Source organism: Durio zibethinus, chromosome 12, assembly GCF_047325235.1.
Source record: "Durio zibethinus cultivar Kanyao isolate XHJ-2024 chromosome 12, ASM4732523v1, whole genome shotgun sequence".
Classification (NCBI taxonomy): Eukaryota; Viridiplantae; Streptophyta; class Magnoliopsida; order Malvales; family Malvaceae; genus Durio; species Durio zibethinus.
In genome coordinates, this window is record NC_143173.1 from 6165529 (window position 1) to 6189636 (window position 24108).

The following is a 24108-nucleotide window of genomic DNA, read 5'->3' on the forward strand; positions in this document are numbered from 1 at the left end:
AAATAACCAATTACCCCTTAAAAAAATGATAAAATTTTTTTTAGTTTTAAGACATTTTAACATATTTTTCATGTCTTACTATTGAATTTTTGAATTCGTATATTGCGACACTCTCGTGTTGAGAAACTAGTCTTAGATTGTTTTCAAAATATTAAAATAATTTAAAAAATTTTATAACATATAAATTAATTAAGAAATTTTCAATATACAAATTAATTTAAGATATTTTAATTAAGGCTACGAAGACTAACACAAAATTAATTGATACATAGTAGATATTATTTTTATATTTTAACAATAAATATTATATAATATAATAGTACAATTATTTTAATCATGACTATTTTTAATCATTTCTAATATTTTCAATTTAAAATATATCATTTTTATATTTATTGATAAATGTATCTATATAAATATAATAGTATAAATATTTTTAATATTTTAATAATAAATATTACTATTTTCATATTATTATATTAATAAAAATAATATTTTAAGAATAGTAATACTATTTTCAATATTTTAAAGTATTAATATAAATAATAAATAATTTTGTTTTAAGTGCTTAATATTAAAATAATATTTTATATTAAATATTATTATTAAAATGTAACTATTTTTAATATTAATTTTTTATAATAAATAGTTTTAATATATTTTATTAATTAATAATTTTAATATTTTAATAATTATATCAATATTTTTTTAAAAAATAAAATTTTCATAAAATGTGAAAATGTCCAAAAATAAAAAATATTTCTTTATTAATTCATCATATAGCATAAAATCTCTGCTTTCAAAAAATATAAACATTTTTCAAATTATTTTTTCTAATGTCCATTTTCGCAAAACGAGGAGTATAAAATAACTTGCTTTCTAATTGAAAGAAAAAATATGGCGTTGTGCTTACTGTTTTAATTTTTACGCAAACATATGATAATTTATTTATTTATTTATACGTGTAATTTATATATTTATATTATATTTATATTATGAATAAATTTAAAAAAATTACCTTATTAAATTCCCTAGTTGTACAAACGTAAAACACTTTTTTTTTAATTAAATTCATAATAATTTTTTATAAGATTTTAAAGCATATCGCTAAAGTGATTCTGTCCATCATTTTGGTATCGTGTGCTGTTTAAAATTGAAAGATACAAGGAAATCGAGAGATCAAAATCCTGTTTCCGTGCGACATTTAGAGGTAAAGAATGGCCACTCCTAAAGCCCTGAAGTCGAAACCAAGATTGAGGTCCCCAATTCCAATGATGATTTTGATGTGCATAGCTGCCATTGCATTGCTTTTCCTGTTTTCCTCTATGGATTCCACGAATGGGTTTTCGTTCAGCTCTGCCAAAACCCATTTGAGAAAGAATGCAAGGCAACAGCACTCCCTCCATAACAAGTATTTGTACTGGGGTGACCGAATCGATTGCCCTGGAAAGCATTGCGACTCATGTGAAGGCTTGGGTCATCAAGAATCCAGCCTCAGGTGTGCTCTTGAGGAAGCCATCTTCTTGAACAGGTAATCTTTTTTTATTATTCTTTTCATTTTATCAGCTGCCTAAATTCACTTGTAACTCGCTACACTAGAATCCTTCCTTCCTACCCTTTTAATATAAACAACGAAAAAAAAACATGGGTCGAATTTATTCATGTTTTAGTATATTAAATTATGAATAGGGCCAATGCTATCTACTCACCAAAATGAATGGCATTTGCTCATCGATGTTGCTATCCATTTTTACTTATGCTTAATGTAATTGTGAAATTCAAACGAATAGAAATCACTCCACTATTAGGGGTAACTTTGCATTCTTAATGTTGCATTTGAATTTTATTTTTCAATTTTTTTACAGCATATGCACTAAAAAGTTTAACTTAACTTTCTTATGATTTCATTTGGTGTGTGTTTCTTATTGCAGAACTTTTGTCATGCCTTCTAGAATGTGTATCAATCCAATACACAATAACAAGGGAATCCTCCATAAGTTTGCCAATGCAACTGCGGAGGAAAGGTTATTTTTATGAAGTTTTATCCTTTCAGTGAACTTTATAGGTCTTATTCTTACTGTTTTTATTTTTTGTCCAAAAAGTATGTTGTTTTTCTGCTATGAATTCATAATCCTAGATCAAGAGTAATATGAAGATGAAGCATCAATTTGCCTTGCTGATGTAAAGTCAACATTGAAGAGAGATCTGGACAATCTAAACTTGCTTTTCTCATTTGGTAGGTGGGCTGCAAGCTCTTGTGCCATGGATTCTCTATATGATATTGACCTAATATCGGAAACTGTACCTGTAATCTTAGACAATTCAAATGTATGGCATCTAATACTATCGACAAGTATGAAGTTGGGAGCCATTGGGGTTGCCCATGTGGAAAGACTTAAGCGGGTGGATCTCAAAGACGATGGTCGTTACTCAAATCTCTTGCTTATTAACCGAACTGCAAGCCCTTTGTCATGGTACTTCATGGTACTTGATTCCGTATTAAGTAATTGATTGGCTTATTCTCTTTTTCCTATATCCCAATGGTTGATCTAAACCACCAGAGTGCCCAGGAGGGAAGGGGCAGAGAGGTGTAAATTTAAGAAGATATTCTTGTTTGTAGCCATCAGTTTTCATAAAACAAACTTTGAGGAACAAATCAGTTAAGATATCTGATTTTTCTAAATTTTTCCTCTGGCACTAATCTATCATAATTACTCAGGTTTATGGAGTGCAAGGATCGAAACAACCGCAGTGCTGTAATGTTGTCATATTCATTTCTTCCTTCAATGGCAGCGGAAAAATTAAGAATTGTGGCTGACCAGGTTTGTGTTACTTGATCCTCTTTTTCATGTTATCTTTAAAAGCTTCTAAATTGCATTTAACTGTAACTTGATTAACCAGTCAAATATTTCTTTCCTCTTCACCATTTACTGGTTACTGGGCATCCTTGTGCCTTTTTAATGCAGAAAGAATTTGTAATGGAATATACTTTTCATATTGAAACTTTGCAACTTGTTAGCATAGATATTTTTGGCTCCATAAGTTGAGCGGGGAACTCCACTGCTTTCTTTTCTCCCTATATTTAGATGATTGTGAAATTATTATCTGGAATTGTGCAGTTTTAGTTTCACTTTTATATCAATCTTTTACCTGATCCTCAAAGTGTCAGCTTTATAAGCTAAGATATAAGTAAACTGACATTAATGATCTATTATTTGAAATGCTTGTAAACCTCTATCAAACTATTTATAATTTAGTTTGATATCTGCACTCACATTTACTTGTTAACTAAGGTATATCCATCAAATTCTTGAATATCAACAGTATGAAAAGCAATTAATTTTTAGATGGATGCAGTCTATACTGTATACTCTTAGTTGTCTATGTAAGACCTTCATATTCTTCATTATCTTCAATATAAAATCTAATCAAACTCTAAATTGTTGATGTGGTTGTCATCTCTGTTTTCTGCACAATGTCTTCTTGTAATAATTCTAGCTTATCACATAGCATTTATGGCATATGTAGCTTAGTTATGGAGAATAGAAAGAAGCTAGTTGTAGATTAAATTATCTAGGATTTTGTTTTGCTTCTTTATTGTATTTTACATCTTTAATTGTAACTTTTATATATATTTAGGTTATTTTATATTAATTAGTATTTTACTTATGTTCCAAGTACTAGCATTGAAGGGTTATATTTCGTATTTTTTGTTTCTACTAGAGTTTGTTGTTTTGTTTTAATTATTTATGTTCTTTCAGTTTGGCTAAATGCTCAAGGATTAAACCTTTAGGAAGTGTTTCATTGCAGAATCAAACCTTTTATTATGCTCAAATTAGGATAATCTTTTTGACATATTTCATTCAAGGATAAACTAAAACAGTAATGAGAGCATATCTCTTATGCACTGTTTGATTGTGTGAAGAACAGTGCATAAGATGATATCTTATTATTATTATTATTTTTAAAAAGGACTTGTCATTAAACCCTAAAAAGAGTAAAATGTCTTTTTTCTTTCCACTTCTTTCCCTCAAACTGCATTTCTCTCAGATGCTTCATCTCTCAAATCTTCTCTCTCTAGTCTCCTACTCTAGTTGCTGCTGGTATCCAACAGCTTTTTGTTCTTCCTTTTTTTTTTATCCACTGAAAACTCCCAAGAAGTTTTTACGGTTTTTCTCTTTTTTTCCTTCATATCCTCTCCAAAGTTCTCTTTTCTTCCCTAATTACATTGTGGGTCCGTTGCCATCTCAATCATTGCTTAGGTTACTGACAAGCTGACTTGCTTTTTCTCTCTCTCTCTTGCTTGCTTTATTCTTTCAAACAGCTCTTCCCTTCTCACTCCGCCTGTGCTTCCTCACCTTTAATTCTCTCTCTTTAAGCCTAAAACCAACAACTACAACAACAAACTAAGTCCTATATCACATTACTTTGGAGTTGGCCATATTAAAGGCCAAAAAAAGGAATCTTGTTAGATCATAGTATTGAATTTTCTTACGCCACTCATTTCTATAAAAAACAACATTTTCATTTACTTCCTTAACCCTCATATCATTTCTTATTACTTGCATTCATGTTTTTCGTGGTCTACCTTTAAAAGTTTTGGTCTCCCAATTCTTGAAGCTTATTTGTCCTAATTGGTGCACAAATAGGCCTATGTTTCACGTGTCCAAACCATCTCAAATGGCCCTCTCTCATCCTTTCCTTAATTCAAACTACTCTTAAGTTTTCTTGAATCTCTTTATTTCTAATTTTGTCTCTTCTAGTCTTGCCACACATCCATCTAAGCATTCTGATCTCAGCTACATTCATTTTCTTCTCATATTGTTTTTTAATGACCCAACACTCAGTCCCATATAATAATGTAGGCCTTACAGTTGTTTTATACAACTTTGCATTTAACTTTAAAGACATGTTGCAATCACACAACACACCCATGCACTTCGCCACCTTGCCTATCTTGCTTAAATCCTATGATTTATATCCCTTTCTATCTTGCATTTATATCCCTTTCTATCTCGCATCGGTTTGAATAATTGATGCCATATATTGAAAATGACTACTCTTTAAGCCTTAAAACCCTTAAAAAAAATTCACACACAATGCCAAATTTTGCTTTTGCTTTGGTTTTTTTCATTGTTGATGAATTTTTTAGAAAAGTTTTTGTAGGTTGCTTGAGGTTTTGTTTGTATGTGATTTAGAATGTTTGTGTATTTCTATCTTGGGTATTGACTAATTTTGGACTAGGGTTTAGTGCTTGTGGATATATCATGAATTTAGATTTGTATTTTCTCTTATAATCACAAAGTCTTGTTGAAGAAATCCCTAAAGAACTTAGGGTGTGTTTGTTGCATAAGATTATGATAGGATAGGATAAGATGATATTATGATTAGCATTAGATTAAATAATGTTATACCGTCTTGTGTTTGATGTATGCAAGGATTATGATAGGATAATTTATTTATTGGTTAAAATTATCTTTCTTCAAAGTTTATACAATTTAAATTATTGATGTAATTTTTAAGGGTAAAATAGGATATGTAAGTTCAATCCCATTGATTAAAAATAATCCACTCCATTCTGGGAGGATAGCAGTGACATATTTAGATGTTCTAGGATCTCTAGAAAATGATTTTATTCAGAGAAAGAGATGTTTATGATGTAGCATATTTTTAGGTTTATATCACATACATATTAGGTGCCTTGTATCAAATTTGAGGTTTAGATGATCTACAAACTCTAGCAGTCCAATAGAAAAGAAATAATTAAGGTTTGGTTGGTAGCTAAAGTAGACATTTTACTATATATTAAACTCATCCTTTGACACTCACAATAAACTGTACTGGCAATAGTGCTATCCTGGTTTTTTTTTTTTTCATTTTTTGCTGGGCTATTTTGGCTTTTACTATTCCTCAATCTGAGTCTTTGTCATTGCTTTTTATCTTTTGTTTTTTTATATACATCAAGCTTCAATTATTTTCTTTGAGATTTGTTATTCCCAATGTCTTGCTTTTCCTCTAAACCTCTCCTGGATCACTTTCTTTTTCCTAGAAGTAGTCAAGCAGCAAAAGGTCTTTCAATATGTATAAAGTCTATTATGATCTGATTAGAAAACATATGAAAGTGTGCCTACTATCCAAAATATATAATGAGGGTAATATAGCTAGCAGAAAAATCAGCTATAATACTGATAATTGTTATCTAACATAGTCTTTTTTCTAACTCACAAAATATACCAAGTTAGATATTGCACAGTAATGTGCTAATCATCAAGTTACTATCTTCTTTACTAAAACAGATTCCATAATATGGTTAATGTATACTTTTTTTGGATTTCTCTTTCAAATTTGGCTTGCATTTGCTTTCAAAGCTTGTTTGGTAATCAAGAATATTGAAGGCAAAGGAACAAAAAGACTGAGGAGAAAAATGTGTTCTTGTTTTGTCTAACACATAGTGGATGAATTAGTGACATATCTGCCCCATTATGGACTGGCATTTACGTTTTGGGTATATTAAGATGTATTGGATATCTATCTTGCTGTATCAAAGATATATACAGCAATGATACCAAGGAGATTTTGAAGTATTGATGCTTCATAACTAATAAGGAACCTTATGATCCTACTAGGTTTGGTATTGAATTCAAGGGATAGTGAGGTTATGCTTACAAATGTTGCGATAATTTGGATGAGGTCAAGTTATGATCCCCATTCCCAGAAGGTTTGCAATTTGAGCTCAAATGTAGGAATGAAATTATCCTTGCTTAATTGGATGGTTTGGATGATTTAAAAATGATATGTAACCTTTAACTTAGATTCATTATCGAGATGAATTATTGGATGTGCTATCATAGCAAATGGAAGAAAAGTATGATTATATCTCCATTTCCAAGAGATAAATTGTTCTTTACAAGTAATTTTCTGCAAAACTCTTATACTAGATTCTGTTTTCTTTTTAAATTACAAATTTATTTAATTGTCAACCTGCACCTAATTATTGTTTTCATGTTGACAGATTAAAACACTCCTTGGTGACTATGATGCTATCCATGTTCGTCGAGGTGATAAAATAAAAACAAGGAAGGATAGGTATGGGTTTGAAAGGAGCCTACATCCTCATTTGGATAGGGACACCCGTGCAGAATTTATCCTTCTCAGAATTCAGAAGTGGGTACCAGCTGGACGAACTCTTTATATCGCTTCAAATGAGAGGACACCAGGATTTTTTTCGCCACTTTCTGTCAGGTAAAATCATTCTTAAAAGTCATATGACATGTTCAAGAGTTAGAACCCCATATGATATACTCCATCTTTAATGTAGATACACTTCCCCCTTTCATTTTTCCATTTCAGCTATGAAGATCTCATCTATATTTGATTGTGCCGAATTTGGCCTTTAGGAATTCCTAGTTTGTACCAAATGATGGCTTTTCCTGCATGTACATATGGTTTCTTTTCTTTTTTCTTTTTCTTTCAATTTTTATTTTTAGCATTGTATGAACCAAAATATTGCTTACGAGGGGGATGATAGACCTACCTTGTACTTTGGCAAAAATTTATTCTGATATTGGTGCTTAGAGCCTCTTATTTATTTATCATGGGTTACAATTGCAGCCGGTGTGATTTCCCATTTTTGCATAAGAGCCTATTGTTTATTTATAGCTATTAATACCCTGAGGTTATACATTATCATAGGGGGTTACATTGTTTCACTCAATAAAATTACAAAAATAGCCATAAGTGTTTTAAATATAAGGGTATTTTTGTAGTGATTGGGAGAAATTAACAGCTTAATCCCTTATGATAATGGATTTGAAGTCTCTGGGTTTCAAGTGGTAAAAAATAAGCTATAGGTGCTATTTGAGGAAATATGACAGCGTAGAGGGTGTTCTACTTATTTAATTGTGGGAATGAGGGGGTGTAGGGGAGGGAAGGGGTGGTTCGATCATCTGCAAACTGTCTGTTTTAGCACTCCTTCAGTTCCTGTAAACAACAAAATGAGTTGCGCCAGCAGCACTGGCAAATGAAATGAGTGCTGGTGGCAGGGTGTTAAAGAAATTTGGGATGGTTAACCAACCACTCCTCACTTGAGAATTGATGATAGTGGTGGAAAAGAGCAGTTTAAACTCTGTGTTAGCTGAGCAGCATAAGATGCTATTTTGGCTTGCATATGTCTAATCTCATAAAAGTATTAATTGAAATCATGGTATTTATGAGAAACTAGAATTTGGCTGGCCTATAAAAAGTAGACGAGAGAAGCTAGACTGTGCTCACCAAAAGGGGAGATATATGGTATTAATTAAATTTTGAAGATGCTGTGCTATGCATCAACTATATTGTACTGTGCAAGCAATAAGAAAAAACGTAAGGAAAATTTTTCTTTTTTCATATATTAAGCGAGCTTACCTTGATTTTTGTTGGTTGCTTATGTTTTCAGGTACAAATTGGCTTATTCATCGAATTATAGTCGTGTCTTGGATCCATTAATTGAGAACAATTACCAATTATTCATGATTGAGAGGCTTATCTTGATGGGAGCCAAAACACTCGTTAAAACATTCAAGCAAGATGATTCAGATCTCAGCCTCACCGATGACCCAAAGAAGAACACTAGGATGTGGCAAATTCCTGTTTATATTTTGGAAGGAGAAGGAAGCTAACTTATCTCTTATAGTTCAAATTCATTCTGTAATCCTGTAATATTTTTGGGAATATGATCATCCCCTCAGGCAACCGCAACAATTTGATCACTTTGTTATTTCATATCAGTATCTTGCAGCTAAATTGCAGAGAATCAAGACTCCTGGCCTGAGAGTAGTTGGCAAATGTAAATTATGTTGTCTAATATGATACATCCTTGTATGTGTTTTTAAACATGTATTTTACACCCCATTTTTTTCCACCTTTGCACTTGAAGCACCTCTTTTTCTTGGAGTAAATATAATTGAAATTAAAATTTTTACATCTTTTTTTTTTTTTTTTGATGTTTGATATTTATTTTTAAAACTATCGTGGTCACGAAAATAACATCATTAGGGTGATATGGTAACTGGTAATCTTATTATGTGGCAGTATTACAAATCATAAGTAATTACATGTAGTAATATTACAAATCATCATTAATTTTAATTTACCAGTTTCAGTATTGTTTTAAAAAAATTATTGAGCACAAAATATCCATTTTCATTTAAGAATTTAGTGAAAATAAATTAAAAATTAATAGTAAATTACAAGTCATTTACTAATTTAAAATTACATCATACGTTCCTAATTCACTCTTTCAAAAACATCATTTTCGAGTCATTGATATTTAATCATTGACTAAGCCGAAACCTTTTATTTTTTGGCATTCAAAATTGTTGAAGATGTTTAATTCCACTGTAAAAGGACATATAATTGAAACATATTTTCCGTGTAAATAAGCACGCATCTTTTGCCAAATCCCTCTTTAAAAAAAAAAAAAAAAGACTAAAATAGTAAAAAAATCCTTAAATTTTATAACTTTATCCAATAAGTTTTTATATTTGTATTATATTCAAATAAATCTATAATTTATAACTTACATTCAAATAAACTTTAAATTTTAATTTGTATCCAAATAAATTTTTAAAATTTTAATTTATACCTAAATAAACACATACTATTAATATACTTATATATAAAAACTTACTTAAATACAACAAAAATATAAAAATTTATTTAAAAAATAAAATAATTCAGAAGGCCTGTTTAAATATATTAACCAAACAAAGAAGTTTCGCAGACGAAACAAAAGGTTATACGCCGTAAAGATATTACTAAAGCTTTTATTATACTCTAATGAGGAGATTGGCAGGAACTCTGAGGAACTTAAATTGTCCATTCAAATCAAAATAAATTTACAAACTTGTCAGTGATTTTGGACCATAAGTCCCCACATGAAAAACTTGCATCTTTATGCACCTGTTTGAGTATCCTTTGAAAGCATGCACGGGGTAAACAATTATACAAACTCCTAGTTCTCAGTTGCATCGGTGTATGTATGATTACTTAACCTGAAACTAATAGCTACTAAAAGAAATAACTGGGGGCAAAATGGGAGAAAATAGTAGTCCTTCATATCAACAATGCCACAGAAGTCCAGGAGCCAAGCAAATTGGTTGTCACCAAAATGTATATAATTGTCTGATCCTGCATTTATATCGATGGAAATTGTATCTGGGAATCACTTTTTGCTCGCAATTTTTGGGTTGAATTAGTGGGACTGTGCTTCAAGAAGAATGTTTGTGGCAGTACTGATGTCATTTCTAGCATGCGCAAGTGCCTGCCTGGCTGAGTTCCGATCAAAGCCCATTGACACTAGGGTAGCAATAGAGTCCTCTGGCGGTTCTACAACTGAAGAAGCAGCAGTAGATGGATAGATTCTCTGAAACCAAAAGAATTAATGAGTTGTTTTACAGACAATAAATTATTTGGAAGAACTGAAATTGCATAAACGAATTGATGTAATGCACAGGATAATTTCATATGCATCAGTTTCAAGAGGACCATTCTTCACATCAGTAGTCAATCTGGCTAATTATTTAGCAACATGTAAGTTCCAAAAAAATTCAGTTAAATACAGGAAATGGCCAACAGGGTAAATGACTCACTGACACTGACTCTCCAAGTTTGCTGATAGTGACTCTCATCAAACAACATTAGAGAAATTGTCAAAATGTACAGAAACCAATTGATCCACTAAATGTATATTGACATTACTTTTCTGCACCGTAAGCAGGACTTATGGTTGGTCAAATACCATCTCACAGAATGTTATCAAATGCTTTGTATGAAATACTTATGAATAATATTTAAGCCCCATAATCCAATAGCAACAGACATTTCGGGATTCGAGTTTTATACCAATGCAACGTTTATATGCGATATCAGACAAGACCAACACAGTGAAGGTTGTAACAAGGAAAAAAATAAAGAAAGGAAAAAGACATCGACAACATCAGGAAGCTATCCAGAAAACAGTCTTATCCTAAGCAAAGGGATTCAATTGGAGTGATTTGATGATACAACCACCATTTTTCAACTACAATTTTTTGGGAAAGATTTGCCAACAGTTGAAGTAACGGGAAAGAGTGAAAATCGACTAATCTTTTCCAAGATTTGATAACTAAGGGGGCAAGAATGTCATGGATTTAGATTAATTAGTATTTATCTTTTATAATTTATTTGAAGTTATTACTATCAAGAAGCCAATAGCTATTTAAAATTATTGTTTTGTAATCAATAATCTAGGAAATACAGACATTTAGTTGCAATAGAAAACTAAGTGAAGTTTGGTTCATAAATTGTAGCGTTGTGGGCTCGGAAAACTCATAATAAAAGAACCAAAATTTAACAGCTTTAAAGAGCTCTATTTCTCTCTCTAAAATATCTGATATGTAAGAGCAACACAATGAGATGGAATTATATGCTGACAAGGATGACAAAATGGAGCTGAAGATGAAGCCATATGATGACAAGGTTTATAACATGGATATGAGGACAAAGTGAAGCAAGAATAAGCTGAATACCAAGTACAGAGGAAGCATTCAATGCGTATGGAGCTGAGGAGGGCAGTATCTGGAAGCAAGGAAGGACAAGGAAGGAGGCAGAACCGTTGGGCATATTGGCAAAACTGTTAAGGAGGTTGAGCTGGCAAATTTTGTTAGTATTGTAATCATGAGCTGCCAGGTTCTAGAATTTCATTGGCTCTTGTATACAACACACAGTAGGCATTTAGCAATTGTAAGCTTATAAAAAGGGAAGAATGTAACGAATGAAGGCAGGAATGAAAATATCAAAGTTTTTCTCTATTCTCTCTTTCCTCTGGTCTTGTTTTCTTCTTCTATTCTTCTGGTCTTACTTCTTCTTCTATCTTCTTCTTCCTTCTTTTCTCTAGTTTATCAAGTCACAATCATTCTATGACACACAAATGAACAAACTTCATATTTATACATGACTGACTATTATCTTCCGTTTATTGATTGGTACCTCATCTAGAGAGAGGTGTTGCGAAAGTGTGTCATCTCCATCCATATCTTCATACAGACATGCTAGGCTGATTTGTAGAAAACTGAGTTTTCAATTTCAAATTCTGTCATAAGTTCTTTGTCCCGGATCAGAAGAGCTACTCCTTGTTACCATTTCCACAATCTCTTTGTCAAATGGAAGTTAAGAAAATGGCTGAGGTAATGCGTTTAGCTGTTCAGCCTTATCTTGCTGGAATTTGCAGACACAATAAAGAGGAAAATATTCCGTATAGCATCCATATCCATACAAGGCCATGCCTTTGGGAATTTCGCAAAAGGGGACAATTTGCAAAAAGATTGTTCCAAAGCTAACAAAAGAGTTGCTAAGATGATCCAACAACTCAAAAAAGTTAAAAGGATTTAATGATCACCTTGAGTCCGTCTTCTCTATTCATGAGCAAATTCCTTTATCTTCCTTGGTGATTAAGCAACCTGTTGGGATTGTGATGACTGTTCTGCTGATTTCACAGAAGATGAATCCTTTTACCATCCAGGAAGTCAAACATCACACAACCAATCCCCCTGGAAAGGGATCAGTTATTTCCAAAAAAGCATTATAAATTTCTCACTGAATGTTTTTATGCTAGAGAAGCCCAAACTATGATGAACCCCAAAGCTCTTCCCCCAACATTTTGCGAACAAATAAACATTATTTCCACGCTGCTGATGAAAAGATCTTCCTACATATCCTATCAGTGAATCCATAAAAAATTTTTCTTCAAAATGCTCCAATGTCTCCAATATTTTGGGTTCTTCAGTTGCCAAAAGAGACAATGTTAACAGATTTGACATCTACACCAAGCTCAAACATCTTGGAATTCTCCTATAACGATACAAAAAGTTCTTCCAAATGCAGGCTCTATTGGCTAATCTTTACTCAATATTAAGTCAGAATTTTGAAGGGATTCAACAAGCGTTAGTTCTCATGCAGACTTTCTGCTTAAATGCCCAAATCTCCTCTGGAAGAAGATAGAATTTCCTATTTCCTCCTTTTAAGATAGCTTACATAAGATAATTCTGGGCCACAAATCCACAAAATCCTCACTAATTATAGTGACATAGCAAATAGCTGTCATACCCATTTCACCAATATTAGAATTCCAAAGGGATGTTAGAGACAGTTTGATAACTTTATGGGCATTTTTGCTCTGAATACATAGTCTTTGACCAACAGAAGAAGTACATTCCTCAATATAGTTGTTTCAGAGACATTAAGGTCATGTTTGATACACAAGATTTTGATAGGATAGGATAAAATAATATTATGAATAGGATTAGATTAAATAATAATATTATGAATATGATATTATCTTGTGTTTGATGTGTGCAAATATTAAGATAGGATAATTTCTTTATAGGTCAAAATCATCCTTCCTGAAAGTCTATCCAATTTAAATTATTGATGTAATTTTTAAGGGTATAATAGGACACAAGTTTAATTCCATGGGTTAAAAATAATCCTCTCCACTTTGGGAGGATTGAATTGTCTTGTATCAAGAGGATGATAATCCTCCTTGTAATCGTATCCCTTTCAATTAGATACAAACCAATCATAATATAGAATGATTATCATATTATCCTATCCTTCATCCGATGCACCAAACATGACCTAAGGTCCATTGTGTTGAGTTATGCAATATAAGCAGTGGATATTATTGTTTCCCAGCTTCACATAATGTCATATTCTCAACCTTCAGAAGAATACATGAACTTCATAGATGAACCAAGAATATATTATCTAATATTAATGAACACTACCCCAATACAACCATTGAGCAGAAATACTTTTACAAAATGAGGCTTATCAGGCAATATTATAACATTAAAATGTAGAACATCCTAACTATGCCGTGATATGAAGCAGTTGAACACTAAACATTCGCATCCGCCAAAAAATGCAAGTTTCATCAACCAAATGCATTAGAAGAAAACATTTGAGTTGCATACAAAACTTCTGCCTACTTGTTTGATCCAAGTCCAACTCGGGATTCCAATCCCATGCATCACATATACATAGTTGACAAATATGCATGCTTATGCCAGCCCATGTAAATTAGGAATAAATTTGATTCAAAGCAATATATGTTGTAAGCAACTGGAAAAATAAAAGCATTCAGAAAATACTTGCCTCCACTTGGCGAGTTGTGTAGGAAGGTACATTTCCTGCAAGACTCCTTGCAGGTGCTGTAGGTGGATTCCCCATAGCAGGCCAAGAAAGCCGTGAAAAGAATGATGTAATAAATTTAGGGAACTGTAACAAAATGATGAATACCAAAATTGAAATTAATCATCGAATTGCAAAATATGAACTGAAAATGATGCAACAGAATGCACTTAACAACTAAATAAATACTAGAAAAAAAGTAAAAAATGGTACTATACTAGCTCAATTCCATAACACTGCTTTTACTAGGGGAACAATAAGTTCAGAACTCTTCAAGACCATTCACTTCTCATCACAATAATTTCAATTTGTTCACTTTCAACGTTAGATTTTTTTGAATTGCAAAACATTTAATGCTTCTGTACAAAATTGTTAATACTTTTCCAATTTTATTCTAATTTACTTACCATACTAATTTAACAATTACTTCCTACCATTCAAGTAAACCGTGTCAGCAAAAAAACGACAACAACAACAAAAAAACTGCATTGTCAGTTCACCCAATATTTAACCATTTAGGAGGATTTGATTGTATTCCTTACGATTAAAACAAAGTTCAAATTAAGTAAATTGAAATTGATGTGCTTATAAAAAAAGATCATATCCTTCAATTGGTACTGGTACTCAAGTTAAATGTTGCTTTAGTCCCTTACAAGAATTGGTGATCTATGGAAAATCACTAACACCATGAAAATGAAGCCATTAATGTGCTGTTTAGTCATTTTTGACATTACGTGTCAAGCAAAATGGCCAGCATAAAATTTCTACCATCTCCCTTTGCTTTCTTTCTTTTACTCTCTCTCATCCATTCCTCTCTAATGCCTCTCCCTTTCCTCCTAGGCCCACCATATCCAGAAAACATCACAGCATAAACTCTCAAATAATTCCAACTCAATTATCAAATCAAAGAGAACTAGGGCAACAGAGGCAAAAAAAAGAAAAAAAAAATAGTAGAAACCAATTTTAGGTATTACCTAAAAAGAATACAGCAACACTGTTATGTAGCAGTGCTTTCTAGCTTTTAGGAATGTCTGAGTGCAATAAGAATATAACAGAGAAAAAAACTAAAATACAATCATAAAATGCAAATGTATTTTGCCAAAACTAATAAAGCTGGATTTTTTTTTTTTTTGATAAATCAAAGTCGTATTTGAAGAAGAAATTTAAGAATTACAAGCCGTATGATAAATGAAATCCAGAAATAAATCCTCATAAATTCCACAATAAAAAATTACACTATCTTTGTCTAAATTATAGGGAGAGAGAGAAATAAACAATGATTCAAAAACCTGATTTGATCTAAGAAGAGGAAGAATTGGCTGTCAAAAGCCTGTGGATCGTTTCGGCAAATAATCACAGTAATTGCATAATTTTTTGGCTTATTTAATAACAACTTGCAATTGAATTAGAGAGAGAAATGTATAGATAAAGAGAGAAAAGGAGGACTGGTAGATATAAAGCTGTAATTTTCAGTGAGAGATTAAAGCAGGCGTGAGAAGAGAGAGAGAAAAAGGAGGGGGGAGGCAGGACAAAGAGAGAGGGAAACGATAAGAGACAGAGAATGGAGGATGAAGAGAGTAGCGGCTTCTGGGTGCCAGATTTGGAGCTAGGTGGCCAGATCCGTGACCCAGCAGCCCACTTGGTGTCTTGATTAACAGTCCAACACTGGATACCAGCCAAAGAGGTAGAAAGGAGAATCCAAGAAGAGAAACAAATAGAATAAAGTAGAATAAAAAGAATAAAAAAAAAAAACTGGTAGGCCATAGAAAAATCTAACAAACTATGTGATGCCACATGGACACAAACATACATCATTAGTGGGCTTTTAATTACTACGCCACTTTTTTGTGCCACTGCCACATAATCATTAATATGCCAATTACTTTACCATGTCATCAAGTTAAGGGAACATAATTAACAGAGTTAGTAATTAAACTCAATTCAACCATCCATAAAGTAAAAGGATACAAATTACAAATTGGAAAAGAGGGACTAAAATCAATAATTTGACAGAGTTGAGGGATCAAATGCATAATTACACCAAAATAATTTTGTTAAAGTTCCAGGTTCCACCTACTTTTCTACTCTTTTATTTTTATTTCTCAAAAAAGAAGGAGCCAAATTTTGATAGCATAAATAATTATACCATCCCAGGTAAAATGCTGTGCAAAGCAAGCACACATGCATGCGAATACCTTCACATATGCATTAACTTCACCACTCCTTGAAACATTTAAAGTTAATGAGCATAAAAGATATGATGATCTAACGAAATCTTATGCCAATGGATTTTATTTATTATAACAGGTCCCTTGCATGGACCATTCATCACTGGATTTATACTGAAAATATGCCACCATTGCTGCAGCCAAAATCATATTCAATCCATGGCTCAGATGGAAGTCTATATGTACTCCCCATGTCTCCAACAAGAAAGGAAAGTTAAAGAAGCAAAAATTTCTAAGTCAATGTCAGATTGGAAACAACCTTAGCCCTGCGGATGCGAAAGACATTTAGATGATATAAGGAACCGGCAAGGATACCGCATATCCCTGGCAAGAGAGATCTTTTCCAAGATGATAGAAGAAGCTGAAATAAAGAAACGGAAGTTTATTACTGAACTTAAAGGTAGAAGATAAACAATAAGCAGCAAAACTAATTACTCACTCTTTACCTGAAGACCAGCTAGATAGATGAAAGACTTATCGGAGAAACGAACCCCAAATATACGAAACCATGTTGAAACCGGGATGCCAAAATAAAATGGTATAAATGAGGCAAATATGAGGCCATAAGGTCCAGAAGTAAGCAGGTTAGCTGTGGGATCTGTAAACATTGAATATCAAGTAAATTTTTCATCAACATTGCAAATTCAGCATAGAGAACTGTAATAGTTAACCAAGCATACAAACAACAATTAAAAACCTTACATACTGAAGTCTAAATTCCATCTTGACTAAAAATTTTAAGAACAGAAAGGGAAATCCTTTTGTTGGAAGCAATATATAAGAGCTAGAAGCTTAGCATTGTTCAACAGGTATGTCAAATGTTAACAAAGTGGATTACTAAGTCTATTACATCCAGTAGCCGATAAGGCAATGACAAAGAATTAGGCAATTTGATTCCCAAACCACCAAACTTCTCTAGGTTGCTTAACAACCCCCATCCTATCAAAATGATGCTCAGAAGAACCAATTGCGGAAGCTTTCCTTGGAATTTCCCAAACTGCATATATAGACTTTGCTACTTTTTTTTAAGGTTAGTTCATCTACTAGCATATATCTACTTGTCCACTTGGAAAAGAATTTTGAAACTTGGCCAGAAAAATTATTACCAATAGAAAAAAAAGTTAGAGAAACTCAGACAGAACATAAACAACCAGAGATATTGATGTAAGATGGATTTACATTAGAAGAGCATGTATACCTTTAAGGATAGCTAGAGCCAAAACCTCAAAGAGGAATGAAACCATTACTGAGAATATGATAAAAACCTGCATAAATTAGGGCAGACAAAAATTTACATGGAGGAAGGGGAAAAAATGCTTCAGTTCCTGCATGAGTATTAGCTGCCGGTTTATAAAAACATTTAAGGATCTAAATCATTTTGTAAGTTAAACAGAGAATGTCTTCAATTGATGATACCCACTCTCATATATGAAAGTTCTGAGCATTACAATCAAGATCTATCATTGACAGTTCATTCTATTAATTTAATACAAAGTTAAATGATCTTATTGAATAACTCCTTCCTATAGGTCGCCACAAGGTTAAGTGGCCGACTAAGTTTTACAACAATGGATAATTCATGTTGTTTTTGGCGACCTAAATTTGTATTTCAATTTCGAATTTCTGAATTTAAAAATCCTTTGTATATAAATAATCAAGGGCCAACAACCGGTGGTCCGTTAGTAGAGTGCTAGACTTTAAGTTCCAATGACCAAGGTTCAAATCCTAGAAACCTTAATTATTAAAAAATAAATAAAAATAATCAAGGATTTGAAATCCAACATTTTCAACAAATTCAAATTCACTGGTAGGGTAACTTTACATTTCCATATGACTTCAAATCTTATTCTATTATACAAAGAATACATGATAACACAATCAAACTATGTCAAGAAAATCTCTTTCTCTCTACCCTATTGCTTCCATCTTTTTTTCTTTGATTTACCATACCTTTATAGAACTGAGACTCCCCACCAGTCCAGTTTCTCATTCTAAAACACCCAAAATTCCAGAGAGCATTAGAGAGTTGATTTAGTTTAGAAGAAAGGAATTAAGGAGGAGAGATGAGATCAAAGAAGCTGACGATTAACAAAAATGTTAAGAGATCAAAGATAGTGATATGAATTGGTTTAAGTAGTAGCCCAGGAATGTATTTCAAATCCTAAAATTTGGGCTTCTAAAATCCTTGGCAGATTTGGTTAAAATCCAAATAATTGTTGTTTAATTTCTTATGAAAGGGTAACATAGTAATTTTTAAATTATTCCTATGAACCAAACATATTCATAACATTCCCATCCTATTCCATTACCATGAACCAAAATAAAAAAAAAATACCTATTCCATTCCATTCCCACGCTATTCTATTTTCATGGAATAGCTATTACATTCCTGCCATATTCCATTTCGTGAATCAAACATGCCACCAAAGAAGAGTTAAGTTTGGTTACCTTTTTTTAGTTCATCAGAAACATATGTTCTATATTAATAGTTTAACTCTCTGCACATTGGGTGCAACATTAAAGACAAACATACAAGACATCACAACAGAATGATTAGTATAAACGGCATGATTACTCACAGAGTACTTGTTGGAACCAATTTGTCGCTCAAAGACCCTGAAGTAGTATAGTAGATAAAGTCCAAACATCAGTTCCGGTGTAGACGAAAAGGCAAAAACCGATGCGATTAACTTCCATATGCTAAGTTTTCTGAAAATATCCTGTCATAAAGATGGAACAATCTGTAAGTTTTATACACAATAACGTTGAAAAGCACATGGCATATTTGACACCCCAAAAGTACAATAAACAAATGCAACACCATTCAACTTGATTTTGGAGTCGGAGATTAGCCATTTACAACCTAGCATTAAAAACAGTCATTTTGTTATCAATTAATTATTGGTATATCTTTTGCAGCTTCACAGCAGAGTTCAGGCCCAATCCTCTTAACCCCCCTTTTTCCCATTTCTGAGAAAATTACCATTGCTTTACTCTATGACTTTACTTTCTCACAACAAATCATAACTCCCCCCTAACCCCCTTTTTCTGAGAAAATTATCATTGCTTTACCGTCTAACTTCCATAAATCATAAGCTCCCCCCCACCCAACCACTTTTTTCCATTTCTGAGAAAATTCATATTGCTTTACCATCTGAACTTACTCTCTCACAACAAATCATAAAATTACTTTCCATGAGACAATCTAAGCTTTGGACATGGGAAGCATACTTCCTGAATTAGTTTTATTCAACATATAAACAGATACCCTTGAACTCTGAAGAGGGACATAACATTCTGCTTTATTTTTTAAAAATAAAATATGACAATGTCTGTACACTCGACAAATAACAAATTGAACAGCAATCACAATACTTTTTAGAATGTCTTAAAAAAAAAAGTAGCATCAACGACTTCGACATTAATTATTATTCCTAAAGAGGGAGACAAGGATGATTACTGTAGTACAATAATATTATCATGAATAGATTGAGACATTCAAAGAAGATAAAACATGCTCTATCAATTGCTTCATAATAGATTAAGAAGTTGGGCTATGATAACATTTAGAAGGAAGTTGAATATAAGCCTGTTTTCTCCTTGACCTCACTACTTCAAAAACAATAAGCTGTTTCTATATCATTATTTCTACTTCAATCTATCAATTATGTAATTTGTATGCATTCCCAATGAGCTTCTGAGGATATGGTCTTAAATAGAATATGAAGCAATATGCCCTCATAGCAAGTCCTATCTAGTCAGGGAAGATGTAGTTTCTGGTTGAAGTTGCCTGTCTTATAAGATTATTGTCAATCTATTGATTAGAAGTCTGAATTGACAATGTGTCAATATGGTATTCCTCTTCCAGTTAAATAGAATGTCAGCACTTGATACTGATCTCTACTCGATATCTCGATTCTCAAACTCAATCAAATCAATGACATAAGAATACTTAATTTTGAGTCAACTTATTAGGCTAAAGTATGAAGAGGAACAACTAATCAATAATTTAATATCATTCACACACTTGTTCTCTTATAAGGTGAATTTCATGTATCTTAGTATTTGCATAGCAACAAAATCTCAACAGCCTAACATCTTCACGGTAGAATTAGTAGAAACTAATTAAAAATCTATGAAAGATCTAATGATGTACACCAACTAGTTAACTTAGAAATCATTTTCATGTTAAACACCCCAAAAGCAACGCCCTCAAGCCAGTGATGATAAAAACAAAAAGAAAGAAAAAGAATTGTGCTGAGATTGATCAGTACAAAAACTGCAATGCCCTAGAACAAATCTTTAGTACTGAAAAAAAATGTTAAAGAATACAGAACTGGTTCCAACCAACAATAAAATATATTCAGTAAGAGATCTATTATTAGCACAATGGAGATGATGGCTTAAAGTTAACTCTTTTAGATCAGTAGTTCATGACAAATAGAGAAATTTTAAAATAATAATAATAATAACGCTTGCTCCACTTGATGCATAGATATGAAAAGCAATCATGCATTCAATAAAAAGAACCACTATAAAACCTAAAAAACAAAAAAACTAAAAACAAAACAAAAGAACAATTAAACCTTTAGCCTTCCCGACATAAAAACACAAGATATATATGGAATTCAATTGTGAAACAAGCAATGGTTAATCCTTGTAAATTTAAGGAAATCAAAAAACAACTGGTTATAAGAAAATTGAAATAATAGATCAGAGATGCAGCACAGGAAAACCCTAGAATATCAATTCACATAATAAACACAAAAATAAGAGCACAAATCCTAGAAAATGAAGTCAAGTTAAAAGTGAAGTTAAAAACGGAAAAGTGATAGCATCTGGGGATCAGAAATCATAAATAAAATGCTTGAATTAAGAAAAGAGGGTAAACATAGAAAAGAATATTTGAGCCAGATTCAAAGCGACACCTGATAGGACAAACCAAGCTTGAAAGAATGGCCTTGGATCCCAAACATTACGGTGAATAGCACACATGTAATTATAAAGCTTTTTGTAACTGGAGCATTATCTGCAACAGCAATCCAAAAACATATAACAGTAATAAATCAAAATTTCAGAGAAAATATAAACCAAATAAAAAACAAAGAAATTGTACGCACTGAAACCGGAGGGACCGCCGTTCATCTTTCAAAGTTGCTAGGAATGAGGAAAGAACGACCTCTGTCTTTCAAATTTCACCTTCTTATATATAAATTTCTATAATCTTCCAAAGAAGTTTTTTTTTTTCTTTTCTGTCGGTGTTTTTGGATTTTGGTTTGGGACGGAATGCCAGAAACTACTAACTAGAGTCCTCTCTTTCTCTCTCTCTAAAAACAATCCCTTTCAAGCTTTGCCTTTTTTCTTCTTCTTGTTTTTTTATGACGACTCTCTTTTTCTCTCTTTCTTTCCTTTTTTTTTTTAATTATTCTTTTAATTAATCCTACATGATTTCTATTAAGTATATCTTTTTTTTCTCAATAAGTTGGTATTGAATTTATTATGCTGCAGACATCAGTTTGCTGACTAAATTTTGCTGCATTTCTTTTTTTTTTGTTTAATTTAATTTAATTATTTCCACTAAGACTGTTAATTAAGGTTCATTTCATTCTTTTTGCAAAAAAAAAAGTTCATTACATTCTTTCTTCTTCTATTTTCTTTTTATTTTTATAAAATAAAAAAATACATATTAAAAATTAAAAAAATCAACGAAACCAAATGAAATGTAAGAAATTCCAATTAAAGTTTTTCAAGATTAATATTTTATAACTTATTTTTTGTAAAAATTATTTATTTATTAAACTAACAAAATCACGTTCTTTGTCTGTGAGAGATGAAAGCATACATTTTTATATTTAAATCAATTTAAAAACAGTTAAGTCCAAGCCTTCAAGGTACCTCTCAAATGTACTAAAACTTTGATTACAAATTAATATATAAATAAAAATAAAAGGAAAATTAAGAAAATAAATAAATTTAATCATTGGACTTTATTAAATTATGGGTTTATCTACAGTAAGATTGTAATATATCTATTTTATTTTAAAGTCATGAGATATCATAATATATTATGATAAATTATAAAAATAATATAACTTAAAAAAAAGAATAAATTATCAGGTAAACATTAAAAAACGTATACATAATTTTATTTAATTTTTTAATTTTATAATATCAATTTAATTTACAAAATTAATTTAATTAATTATGTTTAATAGTATATTTTTACATTTTTTATCATTATATTTAGAATTATTAAAAATTTTTTCGAGGATAAAACATTTCAAACTCATTTTACATCTAATGGTATGAATTTTATGATTATTTTTATCTTTTTACGTTAATAATTTTTTATTTAGAATTTTTTAATTTAAAAATATCAATTCTTTTACATTATCAAGTTAATTATTTACTTTAATTTTTTGTTATGCTTGTTCTTATTTTCTATTTCGTTCAAAATTATCATAACTATTTCTTAATGTATTATGGTATCAAATTATATCAATTTTATGAATATTTTTATTTTTTTATGTTAACACTTATTGTTTTGTTTAGAATTACTTTTTATTTATGATAATAAGTTTTTACGGTATCAATTTAATTATTTACGTTATAGTAATATATTTTTACACTTGTTCTTATTTTTTATTACATTTAAAATTATTACAACTTTTTTTAAAGTGTTACAATACTTCTAATACACTTTATACCAAATAATCCAAATTTTATGGTTACTCTCATATTTTTACGCAAATACTTATCTTTTGATTGAATTATTTTTTATTTATAATAATAATTCTTTTATATTGTCAACTTAATTATTTATGTTAAAATAATATTTTTTTATGCTTGTTCTTATATTTTATTACATTTAGAATTATCACAACTTTTCTTTAGGATGTTACAATTGTTCTAACCTATTTTACATCAAATGATATTAATTTTATAACTATTCTTATCTTTTTACACTATGATACTTTTAATACATTTTATATTAAATTATATCAATTTTACGATCATGTTCACTTTTTTACATTAACACTTATTTTTAGGTTTAAAATTATTTTTTATTTACAATAATAATTTTTCATGTTATCAATTTGATCATTTACGTTATAATAAAATTTATTATGCTTGTTCTTATTTTTTATTATATTTAGAATTATCACAATTTTTTTAAGTATTACAACACTTCAAACATATTTAACGTTAAATTATACCAATTTTATGATTATTTTCACATTTTATTTTAACACTTAATTTTTTATTTAGAATTATTTTTATTTATAATACTAATTTTTTTTATGTTACAAATTTATTACATTTGAATAATATCATTTTACATTTGTTGTTATTTTTCATTATATTTAAAATTATTATAATTTTTTGTTAAAGTATAATGATACTTCTAACCATTTTATATAAAATAATATCAATTTTACGATTATTCTCACCTTTTTACTTTAACAATTATTTTTTGATTAGAATTATTTTTATTTATAATATTAATTTTTTTACGTTACAAATTTATTACATTTCAATAATATCTTTTTATATTTGTTGTTACTTTTCATTATATTTTAAATTATTATAATTTTTTCTTAAGGTGTAACGATACTTCTAACAATTTTACTTAAAATAATACCAATTTCACTATTATTCTCACTATTTTATG

General features: G+C 30.7%; 2 protein-coding genes across 2 annotated transcripts; one reads left to right on the forward strand and one right to left on the reverse strand.

The window, feature by feature from the left end:
- Positions 1-1073: 1073 nt before the first annotated feature.
- LOC111297905 (uncharacterized) lies at positions 1074-8962 on the forward strand. Its single transcript, XM_089769230.1, has 6 exons — positions 1074-1531; positions 1932-2024; positions 2241-2474; positions 2720-2822; positions 7013-7242; positions 8435-8962. The coding sequence occupies exons 1-6, from the start codon at positions 1218-1220 to the stop codon at positions 8655-8657; spliced, it is 1197 nt and encodes a 398-aa protein (XP_089625356.1). The 5' UTR covers positions 1074-1217; the 3' UTR covers positions 8658-8962.
- An 863-nt stretch (positions 8963-9825) lies between these two features.
- Positions 9826-21901, reverse strand: LOC111296167 (rhomboid-like protein 20). Its single transcript, XM_022890282.2, has 8 exons — positions 21557-21901; positions 21365-21465; positions 19016-19156; positions 17635-17701; positions 16883-17034; positions 16696-16797; positions 14173-14295; positions 9826-10402 (listed from the first exon to the last, which is right to left on the reverse strand). Exons 1-8 carry the CDS (start codon positions 21579-21581, stop codon positions 10232-10234), a joined length of 882 nt encoding a protein of 293 aa, XP_022746017.2. The 5' UTR covers positions 21582-21901; the 3' UTR covers positions 9826-10231.
- Between the last annotated feature and the right edge of the window lie 2207 nt (positions 21902-24108).